Below are 13,856 nucleotides of genomic sequence, written 5' to 3'. Positions count from 1 at the left end.
ACATGTAACAACAGTAGTGGTATTAGAGAGCCTCTTGATTCCTTAAACACTCATGGATAATACACTGGGCAGGTCATTATAATGGTCAAGGGCTTCCCGGGTCACATATGGTGGCATCAGGTTGGAACACCTAACCAGGGACCATGAATCCAAGTAGAGCACAGGTCACTTTAGGCAATTTTTGCAAACTTCTTTACTGCTCTGTCTGGAGAATATGACCTAATAGGTTGTGAGCATGGACAGGTGTTTGGATATCTGTTTGCAAAGGAAACAAAGATTGGCCCCAATGTGCCAGTCAAGAGTGGGCACAGCAATCACCATCCATGGAGTGCTTGAGAGCAACACTCTGTGTCTCAGCTCCATTTCAGGTTGGCCTCTTGCTAACCTGAAACCACCTATATTTGTATCTCATGCTGCTTTGACATGGTTTTGTCATTGTTGTGAAACCATGATTCCTTACTGTGGCAGTTTTGCCAGCAGTCAAAATATCTGGTAATTATCCAGATTATTCCAATATGTCCCAATGGTGTAGGAATCTTTATGCCAGTTGCCATGTGATTTGGTGTCTCAAACAATTTGATTATTGTGTAGATGTCTACTTAAATCATCAGGAACATTGCCCTGACACTACAGAGTTGCTGTCAGCTCCTTGCCTAATCTGAGAACTAGAGATGGTGTTGGTAATTAGGCATCATTGTTTTCTTACAGGTCAGGACTACAAGACCCCCTGTTTACCCTTGCCTCAGCATTCCAATTTCTCTGAATCCCAAGGAAGCAAAGTGTGTCTTGCACTGATATTATGACTGAAACAGAAGCTGCACAACACCTTAGTTGCAGTTTAGAAACACATAAGTGATAATTAATGCATTCACATTCTGTAGCAATGCTCCCAGACTTGCTCTGCCTTGTTCGGCACGCTCACTTTTCTCGCCTTCTACATGTACTATTTGCAGATGTGCTCCCAATTTGTCTCTATTGATTCCCTGAGTGTAAAAAGGACTTGCAATGTGAAGACACTTGGCTTGCCTGGGAAATTTCCATTTGAAAAGTCCTGAGGATTTATTGGGTTGCTCCAAGTGTCTTTGACACATCAGGCCATGAAAGGCTGCCCATCAGAAAATCGAAATAAGCTTTGGTATGTCCTGAAAACCTTTTGTTCAGTAGTTCTAGCAGTTTTTTCAATCAACCGTTTATCCAAAAAGCCATACTTACATTACTTAGCTGGGTTCAGATACTGCCATATAGTGCATTTTTGATATTAACATGTATACTTACCCTCCACTTATAGCCTCTTCCTTCTTCCAGAAACTGTGTGTGATATTCCACTTGATAACAATGATGGCGATCATGATGAGGAAAGGCAGAAAAACATATAAACTAATCAGAAGTCCCTTTTTAAAGCGAGTATCACGCCGCTTGACAACCAAAGGTGTCCTTCTGTCTGAAATTCAAAAGAGCCATTTAACTTTTCAAAAACTGTGATTGATGCAGACCAGTGAGTGATCTAAATTACTTTGTTTTGTCCTCTATGACTTCTTGGTGTTACTTTTTATAATGTTGTCTCATTTTGAATTAATTCTTATGTATAGTATATGAATTCCATCATTCTTTTACATGGAACTATTTGGTCTCTTAAATCAGAGAGATAAACACCACACATTTTAGCAAGAAAAACGATGTTGCCTGAAGCTTTTTTTCTTTTTTCAAAAATCTTCACCCTTGGATTTAATTGTTCGTAGAAAGCATTCTGTTGTTTTACAACTGTTCTGTTTCTGAGGATTTTCAACTCCATTCTCTCAAAGTGGGTCATTAAAAACTTCCAATCAATGGCCTAGACTCTTATGATTCTCAACACAGAATACTAAGGAAACATGAAAAAATCCAGGTGTGAAAATCATTACTAATTCCATAGTGATGGAGTCTGGTGAAGTTGTATTAGATAAATTCCCAAGGGTACAATACAAAAGAAAAAGAAGGTAAGAGTAGAAACATGAGGATGATCAGTGAGGCCAAGGTGCTGGGGAGTAAGTGGCTGTTGAGTTATCTCCTAGTCTTAAAAAGAACATCTATATCAAGACCTGCCCTCAACCCTCAGAGAAGACTGGGCAGAAAGAATGGAAGAGCCAGAGGCCAGAGGTTGGGGAGAGTGTGCTGAGGTGCCCTCGTCTGGAGTGACTTGCTGTGACTATGGTTACCTGCATAAACCCTTGACAAGATCAGTCAGTAATCCAGAACTCAGTGCTTCTTGGATTCAGTTGCTTGCAATAAAAAGAATCCAAGTAAAACAGAAGGTGGCCCAGTGTTGGTAGGTAGAGACTGGCCAGCCAGTCTAGCTAAAGTTGAGAGCTCCAGGTTCAGTGACAGTCACCATCTCAACAAATAAGACAGAGAGCAACAAAAGACTGGGCCCAAGGCCCTGCTCTGGTCTGTGCATGAATGTTTACAGACATGTGCATACACATACACCATAAAATTTTTGCAATTTTTTAAAGATATGCTATATCAAAAGTCATATGCACTTTGGTATTTAAAGTCTTACATATCTAAGAAATATTTACCTGTATAGCTATAGCCTTAAATACATAAGAATTGAAGAAAAATAAAATCAGTGAGAATAAGATTTGATTTGCTAAATCTAGAAATGAAACTGACATGACACAGATTAAGATAAATTAACAGATTAGTATACTATAACTATAATATAGGATATCAACAATTTAACAATTAATGTAATTTTTCAACGAAATATTTCCTTAAATTAAAAAAGTAAATCTTTCTCTAGTTTATCTACTAAGAAAAAAATCCATCCTATTTGGTTGAGGCAGTGCATTTTAACAGCTTTCCTGAGACATTTTTCTTACTTTAACCTTACAGTCTGTAGCTCCTTTTGCACCAAGCTCCTATAGTAAGTTACTTATACATATAATTAATTATAAATAAAATGGATACATTGGCTCCACACAGCTAGTGTATATGGCAGCATAGAATGCTAAGTTGTAGAGAACAGATCTGATAAAGTCAACTGGGCAGTGGTTGTTCATGACTTTCTGCCAAATGCATTTTAAAGTGTTTTAGTGGCATATGGTATTCACGATCTGAGGGTATAGAAGATTTGGGTACTTTCTACATTAAATAGAACAATTGATTTTTAACATGCCAGGGCTGAAGAGATGGCTCAGTGGGTAGGCAGTAAATGTTCTTCTAGAGGACCTGAATTAGCTTCTCAGCACCAACACTGGGCCACTCACCATTAGGCCTATAACTCCAGATCCAGGGAATCTGATTTCTTCTTCTGGTTATCTCAGGCATCCCCAAACTCATTCTTCTCTCCCCACCTCACATGCATGCATGTGCAAGCACACACACACTATGCATGCATGTGCACACACACAGTTTTTAAACATGCAACTCAGCTGTAAACCAGCACATTTTTACATATAACTCCCTGGGGCAATACAGACTGTAGTAAGTTCTCCTTGTTTCTGACACTCATGTTTATGCAGAAAAGCATGCTAGAAATGCTCTGCAGGCCACGACAAAAATCAGAGGAAGATGGCCTGTTAAATATTCACACTTCTAGATTAGATTTAAAATAGCCTCACGTGATTCTGTGAATTTAAATGAAGTCAAGCAGAGTAGAAATATCAACTTCTCAGTTGTTCTCCTGAAATTTCAAGTCTTCAATGGCCACATCGAGCTGCTGAGATGGAGTGTACTTACACACATGCAGGCCCTGCTCTAGACACTAACCCAGGGGCAGCCAAAATCCATCATCTAAGCTCCCTCCTGGAGATGAAGGTGTCATGTCACACTCCGGAGGGGCAAAGCCAGGTTCACAGTGACAGTGGTCTCGATTGTTGCAAACCTGAAACCAGATCCAAATGAAAACTGAGCAACCAAGTGCTTATATATGTATACACAGAGAAGTCATTTATTATCCATAATTAATATGTGCAAATTGATGAAATATTGCAATTATTTTAAGCAGTTTTAATATGAAAGTAAAGACAGTAATGATCCAATAAATGTGCTTGCATTAAGTTTTTAAAAATCCTATCTTTTTGTGGGTCATGTTTCTAAATAGAAGTTATAATGTTCTTGGTATAATTGAAATGACTAGTTAGAAAGATAAAGCTACTATGAAGAATATAAATTACATTTTATTATTAATTTAGAAAAAAAAAGCTCTGATGGGAGAAAACATCTATGGAAGATGAAAGAAAATTCTTCGAAGAAGCCAGTGTGCCAAAGGCAAATATTAACTCATACAGTAGGCTGGCAAGACTCTTGCAAAAATAAAAAGAGGGTCAGGAGCAGAGTCTGGACTCCAGAGTCATCACCACAGAAAGTGAAAAGAGTTAAACTAGGTGAATTCCAATTTGATTGTTATAAAGAGCACAGGTTTTGAAGAAGACACTTACTGGTAAGTTTTAAGCAAATGCAAGCTGGGAAAACTTCCAAACTCCCATAACTCACCATATAATTTCACAACAGCTGGGAAGGTAGAACTGAAACACTAGTGACTAAATAGGTGCCATTAGCAATGCATTCAGCATGCTGGAAGCGATCATACAATCTCACCAGAATAATGAGAAATGTAGGTTCTCATGCTCTCATGCCTGCTGTGTAGATACAAAACTCCCAGTATTTCTCAAAGAGAATGGAAATGTTACCTATATTTGGCTCATTAGATTTCACTGCTTATAATTTGGGGAAATGGAGTAATTTGAACATACAATTATAACTGTTTTCTTTTTTTAGTATTCCTAATAGTTATATGTTATTTGAAAGGCTATCAGTGTGTGAATTTACAAAGTCAATTAACTGAGCTCATTGACAGATCTAGTCTTAATAGACTAGAAACTCTGATGTCTTAAAACAAAGTGTCTGACCTCCTTTGTTGCCAAAAAGCACACAGATACATGGGTGCACCATATATGTGTGGTGCTTGATAATACTTGGCTATATGTTAATAATCAAACATGGTGACAATATTTCACACTGTGTTTTTTGTATCATTCAGAGCTTCTTTGTTCAGTTGGCCTGTGACCGTCTAATGGTGCATACAAGTTGTGTACGCCTGTGTCAATAGTACAATCTGCATTTCTCATTTAACTGAAATTTTCTGGAGGGAACTTCCACATCAAATAATTCTGAACCTGGTGACTCTGGTAAAGGTTTTTTGAAGTGAATTGAAATGATCATATTAAATGAAAAACAAAATGGCTACATACCCCTTGTCCTTGGCACTTGTCGTCTGAATTACATGCTGAATCCCTTTTCAAGTAGTGCACACGTAAACATTTCCCTTGGCTACAAGCCTGAAAAGCATAGTCAATCTAAAAATGCTGAAGTTAAGCAACAGCAGAAACTTCAAGTACAGAGTCTAACTGAGGGATTACATTCGCTACAAAACTTATGTACAGGGATAACATGGTACAGGCAAGAGTCGTAGGCACCTTTAATAGCAGCTGAGCTATCTCTCCAGCCCTTGGTCAGAAATCTCCATACCCTATGTTCACTTCAATTTAACATCCCCAAATGTCTTTTTCATAATTGCCTCATTAAAAGAATTTCCAAGATGAAACTTAAAAAGGGAAATTGTTTTATATTTTGCACATGCTCTAACTTATTTGACCAACCTTTAATTGCCATTTATTGTGTCTTGATTTTTTCTATGCCAGTATATATTTCTTAATAGCTAAAAATTAGTTTAACACTACTCTATTGAAATACATAGAGTCTACTACTATTAGAATAGAAAAGTAACTGGTAAGAATAATTGAATTTCTGGCCTGGGTAGAGAAGTTACATTCCAGATGACTAGGGCCATTGCTTGGCCGAGAATCATCCTAAGAAGGGTGAGTCACCTTAAGGCACATGAAGGAAACTGGTGGAGTACTGTTTCCTATAATGAGATAGAGAACTTTTCCTTGCCAGGATCCCAGCCCCTGGCTCATTAACCTACCTGCTACAGCCATGTAGAGTTTTAAGTCTTCCTGCTTTTCCCTTTCTTCTTTCTCTCTTCTAAGCATGTTTTCCTCAACACACTGGCTTCCTCCTTTCTGTAAAGCTTTGTCCTTACTGCCATGCACCATTTGTCTGACCATCTAGCATAGATGGCATAGATATCCTTCCTTCCCTGCACCCTTGTACCGTGCCTGTGCTGAGGTTTATCTTTTCAATGCTAATAAAATTGTTCTTGAGCTTTCATTTGAGCCCTTCTTAAATTTTTTATTAGCAAGATTAAGAACCCCAAGTGGAGGAGACCCTGCTTTACTATATATCATTTGGCTACCACAAAGGGATTCCCCAAAATTCAAGTAACAAGACAATATCCATTTATGAGTGAGTAGATACCATGTTTGTCTTTATTGGTCCACGTTACCTCACTCAGGATGATTTGTTTCTAGTTCTATCCATTTGGCTTCAAATTTCCTGGTATCCTTGTTTTTAACAGCTGAGTAGTATTCCATTGTATAAATGTATCACATTTTCTTTATCTATTCCTCAGTAGAGGGACATCTAGGTTATTTTCAGGTTCTTGCTAATACAAATAAACAGATAGTTGGGCAAGTGTCCTTGTGGTATGATTGTATGATTGAGCATCCTTTCTGGATATATCCAAGAGCAGTATAGCTGGGTCTTGTGCTAGGTTAATTCTAAGTTTCCTGAGGAACCACCACAGAGACTTCCTAATTGACTGTACGAGTTTGCACTCCCACCAGCAATGGAGGAGTGTTCCCCTTACTCCACATTCTCTCCATCATGAGCTATCATTTGTGTTTTGGCCATTCCGACAGGACTAAGATGGAATCTGATTCATTTTGATTTGCATTTCCCTGACAGCTAAGGATGTGGAACACCTGCTTCTCAGCCATTTGAGATTCCTTTGTTGAATAAAATAAAATAATGTCTTATGGGAATACTTAGGTACTTCTCAAGGTTTTTTTTTTTTCTTTCAGCCTCAGACTATACTTTTGCTCTAAAGCCCTACAATTACTTATCTGAACACTTTCTTACACTTTGGGGAATTTTCATCAAAAAGAAAAAATAAATGACACTTGAACCTTATGTTTTATTATTCTGTCTCATAGAAGGAAATTTTCTTTTGTAATGATTGTGTTTGGGAGTGTTAGGGTATTATGAAAGTAGAAAAGTACATGATGTACTTTATTAGTTAGTAATAATTATCTTTGACTAAATACTTGGCCCTTTCGTTTCTCTTTAGTATTCACATTATTCTGACAACCTGACATTTTGGTGACATTTGGTTGTGATTTTTTTCAGTATGTTTTTAGACTCCTTTTGTTCATGGCTTGTATAAATTATTGCAGACCAGATCCTAGCCTAAGAAGGAAGTTTAGAAATCCAAGTGAGAGAAAACAAGTTTAATTATCAATAGCCAAATTCCTAAGAAAAATATTAACAAAATGAAAGCTTCTTTGACCAATAGCAATCAGATTTTCCTTTTAAATATTAATTACTGGTTAACACACAAACAATGGATATTGTTACATCATTTTAGTTATACACCATTAAACTTCGTTATTGTGATAAAGCAAGAGAAATTACATACACACTCACGTGTATGTATGTTCACATTCATAGGCATTCTTAAATACATTATAAACACACACAATGCATAAACATCAATTAAAAGTGTATTTACCTTGCCTTCACCACAAATAGTACCTTCGCGTACATAGGTATCATCTTGTGCGTTACCGTCTCTTAAGTGTGCAGACACACATACTTGGCCTCCAATGTAAGTATACTGGATATCATAACTTTCTTTATGAATTATTTTTTCATGGTTCCAGTAGCAAATCAATTTTCCACAAAACAGTTCACTGGCAATACAAGGTAGAAAAGTTGCATATTGTCACTTAGCTGTCTTATCCATTAGTTCAATAATAATTCAATATACAAGGATAATTCAAAACTTTAAGGCAACCCATAATTGCAAGCTGTTGAGAACATGTATCTATTATGAAAGGCAACATGTGACCCGCCTGTAAACACTAGGTGCACCTCTTTGCACTGCACAAACCACACATTGAAAATGTACAATTTGATGAGTACATACTCATACTTGCAGTGTCCATGACAGTTTCCAAATTTGTCGTGTTGATTATTCACTTCTTCCACACACAAATAATTAGCACCCTTAGCATCTGAAAAAAAAAGAGGATTTCAACTTTCTCATGTTAAAAGCCAAAAAGTAATTCACAGTACTTAAAAGTGTAGGACATTTATACTGAGATACTCAGTATCTGGAAGTGTAAATGGGAGTCAGTGTCTGGAAGTGTAAATGGCAAGAATCAACCAAGAACTACCCAGAAAAAAAAAGTAATCTGTTAAAGAAAACTGTTGAAAAAGCCACTCTCTCTCTCTCTAAGGCCATACACTAATACTCTACTCTTCTCTCACCAATGGCCTCGACCCTGACTCATATCCTATATGGTTTCAATGTTATAGTCTTTTCCTTTTTGACATAGATAGGAACTGCTTTGATTTGATTTTCAAATATGGGTGTAGATCAATATTTTATAATAAGGCTATAGGATAGATTTGTGGCTTTCAACAAATAGCAGCAATTAAAAAAGCATCCCACCAAAACCAAAAAACAAGGTACATCTCATACGTTTTCCAAATATATCCATGCACTGCCTATCCAAGTCTTGGCAAATCCCACCATAGCAATAGGCTGTCTTGTTGTTGCAGAGTTCTAGGTCAGCAGATTTTGTGTCAGGTACACAGAATTCAGATGATCCATTGCAGAACTCAGGGAAATCACACAGGTCCGTACTTTTCCTACAAGGACGCCCTCGTTCAGCTATCTGAAAGATGAATAACAGGCTAGATTTTGTCAGGGTGACTTGGTTCTCCACTTTCTGGAAGGTAGGCAAGAGAAGATTTCTCTATTCCTTTGAAAAATCATGCCATATGGACTAAAAATCAGTTTTTTTAAAAAAAGGAAAGAAAGAAAAGATGCAGAAATGGAGCTCTACATAGGAACAGAGCTTGTTTGAGAACCATCAAGAAAATAGACTCCCAAAATACACACAGAATGAAGATGCCACTCAAGGACTCATTATCTTTTTTTGTCTACACACTGGGGAACATAATTATAATATGATGCCAGTTGCACTCACAGTGGCCTCTAAGAGTGTCTAGGTGTTGGCTCCAAACATCTTTCTCACTAGTACCTGTGGGTGAACCAGCTGATTCCATTGATATCCATCATAGCTTTTCATGTGCACTTGTGTCTAAACAGAAAGCCTTAAGGAACACACTTGGATCAAATCGCTCAACTTTTGGACAAGGTCTGGAGGAAACTCACCTATTTGCAAGAACACAAAGAAGAGAATAGGGCCTTCTCCACTCAGTCAGTAAAGACAAGGTGATAACATAGAGCATCTGTGAGCAAGGCTCTACTTCCAGTTTATTGTGTCTGAAAAAATGAGTATGGACTCATAGTGCCTATTAACTTGTTCTCCGTGGATCTCTCCCTAATGACCAGACCTCTGGATTTTCACTACGGAAGGATGGGCTGTATGGAAGAGCCCAACTTAGTGATATTAGTTGACAGGCTCTAGTAAGAGAAGTGCAAGGTCTGTGAATGCCCTTCATGTGCCTCTCTGTTCAGGCACCTAGAAAACATATGGTTCTAACCATCAGGACTCAGAGAAGACACCCTGCCAGAGCCAAGCTTTCATGTTTATCTGCTGCATGCCACCAGCTTACGTGCCCTAATCCCTTTTTAATGGTTCTTCAGAATGGGATTTGTTATTGCTGCTTTGTCAGATGAACCTCCTTAGTTCTCATTTTGTTATACATTATTTGAACATAAAGAACTGTATTCAGACAGGACAAAGAAAAATTCATGGCATGACAATTTTGAATGATACTCCATACCACAGCTGGAGATGTCTTTGGGACACATTTAAATGCAATAAAAAGCAGAGTTGAAAAAGTGACCCACAGGCTGAAATTAAGGACAAATTGGAAATTAGAAAATATCCTTTGTATCTACTCCTCATTTCCTCATGGGGGAGGAAGTGCTCCAAATGGTTGTTCATATTCTGACTTTTAAGACTTAAGAACAAAAGAAAGCTCTCCAAAGAGAATGCAAATTAAAGCATTTGAAGGATGGTTCTAAAAACTAGGAAGGAAGTATACTAAAGATTCCTGAAAGGTTCTGTGTGTGAGGCTTACCTTGCATGTCCTTTTGTCACAGCAGGCCCCTGTTCCACATTGCGCAGACCTTGTCAGAGTACAATTTTCAGGGTGACAGCAATTTTTATGAGTACATTTCTAGAGAAGAAAACATGGTCCAGATCAATGTAGGAGTTAGAAATCGGATATCTGATTTTTATCCCATTGTGGGCTTCCCAATAAATCTTCACTAGTTAACAGGCATCCCCTAATAGTCACAGCCCTGCCAACAACACAGCGTATCTAAATATGTAGCCTCCTAAAGTTGTAGTGGAGCTAAAGGTTTCTAGCATCTCTTGACACTGTGGCCAAAGTCACCGAATTATGCAATACACACTAGTGTTCATGACAAGCCTTCCTCCATTCAGGTTAACATGCACTCATCGCTATATCCCTGACCATGGGACAGAGGCAGGGGGATGATGGTGTTTCACTTCATCCTGTGTGTCTAGGCTAGGTCAAGGCTCCTGTGTGTTTTCTTTCATCTTTGGTTTTTTGTTTGTTTTTTTATTTGTTGCCAATTTCTTTAAATAAGCTACATGGTTACAACCATTTTTTTACAACAGCTTTTACATTCAAACTGACCAAACCAAAGTAAATGCCTCCTTTGTCAAGCTCTTACAAATTGGGACACGTACTTGGCAACTGGGACCTACCTGTGAGGGAAGAGCCAACCCTTAGTATTCAAATTCACCAGTCCTACTGCTTGCAGTCCCTTACTCACCTTTTCTACTGAGAACATAATAGACCCCTGAACACACTCTTTTCCCCCTTCTGACTCCTCTCATCACACTGTGGTACTCACTCTGGTTGCTCTTTCTTAGCCAGGGGCCATAAGAAAGAAAAAACTTTATTTGGGGACTATGAAAAACACACAATATGTGTTTAGTACTTAAAAGCATATATTATTTCAGAATATATATTAAAATTATAAAATAGACAATCATTTCTTCCTAAAGGCACCATGATACGTTAATTTGGAAAAGGTAGTCTTTTCAACAAATTACCCCAATTAATTGGATATCATACAGGGGAGGGGAAATAAGTTATCCTGACTCTAACAGCTTCTATTTATTAAAAGCTACAGTACAAAAAAAGACCCAGATGATGAAAATCAATGGTGGTATGACTGTCATAAAATTGCTGATTTTGTTTATAGCTAATGTTTGATACACTAAACCCATTATCCTGAAGGACAGAAAGAAAAAAATACCTGTACTACATTTCCCAAATTACTGGACTATCCCAATACAGTGGATTGATGTCATTTTATTATCTTTAATGCATACTTTCTTATAGAATGCTTATACAATAACAACTAATAGATTATTTAAAAATATGCTATTTTCAAAGTTTCCTAATATATACATATGAGTTTAGATGCACTTATACCTCACGGAGGGCTAATGCCTCTTTCAGATGCAATAGGTTATCACACAAAAAATTCACTTAGCAGGTGTGGAGTAGCCCCTCATAGTTGTTGGTCAATGGGTCTCATAGAATCTGACACACACAAACACACACACACACATACAAACACACACACACACACACACACACACACACACACACACACACACACACACAATACATTGCCATTGCCATTCCATCCAATAGAACCTGATGAAAGGACTCCATTTCTGAAGATATCACATACTTTGATCACAAGACATGGAGGAACCAAGCCTGACCTCCTTCCTACTGGCTAGCTTTCATAAGGTGCTATTCAGGCTACTGAGGAATGAACAGCCATCAGCCATCCTACTTACCCATGAAACTTGAGAGCTAAAACATTTGGCTTAATGAGAAACACAAGGTGGCATGAACATTATAGGGGCAACAAGCTATTTTGTGATCAGGGATAATGCCTGGCACTGTAATTGGAGCCAAGAACTCCTGGCTGGACATGTCATAGGCCTTAAGAGAGAACCTGTGACTCCCATTTTGCCACATGGATATAGTTCAAATTGTCTTCTAAATATTTATCTTTTATGGTTTTTTTTTTCTCTTTTTGCATGTGGTTTTATTTTGTTTTCTTGGCTTGTGGTTTTTGTTGATGTTGTTGTTGTTGTTGTTGTTGTATGGCAGTTTTACTTATTTTCAAACAAAGAACTTAAAGTTGGGTAGGTTGGAATTAGGAAAGGATCTGGAGGAGTGGTTCTTAACCTGGAGTCTCAACCCCTTGGGGGATCAAACGACCCTTTCACGGGATTGCACATAAGATAGCCTGTGTATCCGATATTTACATTACAAATCACAATAGTAGCAAAATTACAGTGTGAAGTAGTAATGAAAATATTGGGGGTTACCCCAAAATGAGGAACTATATTAAAGGGCTAAAGCATTAGCAAGGTTGGAAACCCTAGAGAGACTTAAAAGAAGGTAAGAATGTTATCAAAATGTGTTTGCACTTGAAAATTGTCTTAGATAATGAAAAATATGGTAGTAAAAAGTAAAACCCCACATAATGTTTTGAAAGATAAATAAATTATTCTGAGATTATAGTATTATTACAATATTTCTCCATTCTGCTTCCTCCTTCCAAGCCCTCCCAGGTACCCTTCTTGCTCTCTTTCATCTTCATGGCCTCTTTTCCCATCAATCATTATTATATGCATATTTGTATATACATTATTTGTTGATAAATGCATGTGTGTGTATACATATATATTCTTAAATATCGCCTGCCCTGTCTATGGAATGTTACTTGCATGTATGTTGTCAGGGCCGGATGTTGGTATTGGATAACCAATTGTTGTGTTCCTCCCCGGAGAAGATTATTTATCCCCCTCAGCATTCCTTAGTCATGGGCAGGTCTCTGTGTAGGGCTGAGGCCTCATGGGTTTTTCCCCTTTTGCTTTAACACTTTCATTGGTCCCCTCCTCATTCACCAAATGTTTAGACAGTCATGTTGATGAGACTTTATGGATACAAGTCCTATATCACTAGGAGACACAATCTCATAGCAAACTCCCCGATTCTCTGGCTCCTACAATCTTTCTACCATCTCTTCTACAATGTCCTGAGACTTAGCCATGGTAGTGTTCCATAAATGTATCCATTGGGACTGGCCCCCAAAACTCTGCACTTTGATTGATCGTGATGTAATCTACACCCAGAAAGACAAACATTGCATGTTCTACAAATCTTGAGTGCCTGCTGTCAAATGATGTTCTCCCCTTTTCCATTACATGTAAATCTACAAGAGTGGATATGACACATAGACCAAGTGTTGGGATGAGTCGGGACAGTCTCACTAACCTCTGCAGGGCCACAGTCACACTGCTCATATCCATCCAATTTGAAGTTGCCACATATTCTGATTTGGGGCAGAGCTTCAAACTCTGGCTCTGGTTTCTCCCGGAGGCAGTCTAGATCAGGCTGTGAAGCCAGCTGTTTGAATGCATCCATGCTGCAGCTGCTAAAAACCTTGATTCCCTGGGAACGTCTAAAAATAAATTAATATCCCTCAGATAAAAGAAATGCAACTGTTATCCAAGTAACATAAATTGTACGATTCCTGAATATTCACTTTAAAGCAGAGCCAACTCTGGTTATAATGCTGGCCAGTTATAACCAAAGCAGTGCATTTCTTTCTATTGTAATTTGTTAGGATCAACATACAGAAAGTGGAG

At 38.0% G+C, this 13,856-nt stretch overlaps 1 protein-coding gene across 1 annotated transcript in view; it reads right to left on the bottom strand.

Moving 5' to 3' along the window:
* Window positions 1-13,856, bottom strand: part of LOC100754689 (A disintegrin and metallopeptidase domain 3-like) — a 39,417-nt gene that overhangs the window by 4,795 nt on the left and 20,766 nt on the right. The window contains exons 12-19 of the mRNA XM_027395393.2: window positions 13,483-13,669; window positions 10,222-10,320; window positions 8,648-8,843; window positions 8,090-8,177; window positions 7,673-7,853; window positions 5,235-5,321; window positions 3,751-3,865; window positions 1,276-1,441 (exon numbers count right to left, since the gene is read on the bottom strand). Coding sequence (XP_027251194.1) covers window positions 1,276-1,441; window positions 3,751-3,865; window positions 5,235-5,321; window positions 7,673-7,853; window positions 8,090-8,177; window positions 8,648-8,843; window positions 10,222-10,320; window positions 13,483-13,669 — 1,119 coding nt within the window. The remainder of the gene's footprint in view (window positions 1-1,275; window positions 1,442-3,750; window positions 3,866-5,234; window positions 5,322-7,672; window positions 7,854-8,089; window positions 8,178-8,647; window positions 8,844-10,221; window positions 10,321-13,482; window positions 13,670-13,856) is intronic.

This window comes from Cricetulus griseus (assembly GCF_003668045.3).
Source record: "Cricetulus griseus strain 17A/GY chromosome 1 unlocalized genomic scaffold, alternate assembly CriGri-PICRH-1.0 chr1_1, whole genome shotgun sequence".
NCBI classification, from domain to species: Eukaryota; Metazoa; Chordata; class Mammalia; order Rodentia; family Cricetidae; genus Cricetulus; species Cricetulus griseus.
This window is presented reverse-complemented; position numbering and strand designations above follow the sequence as displayed.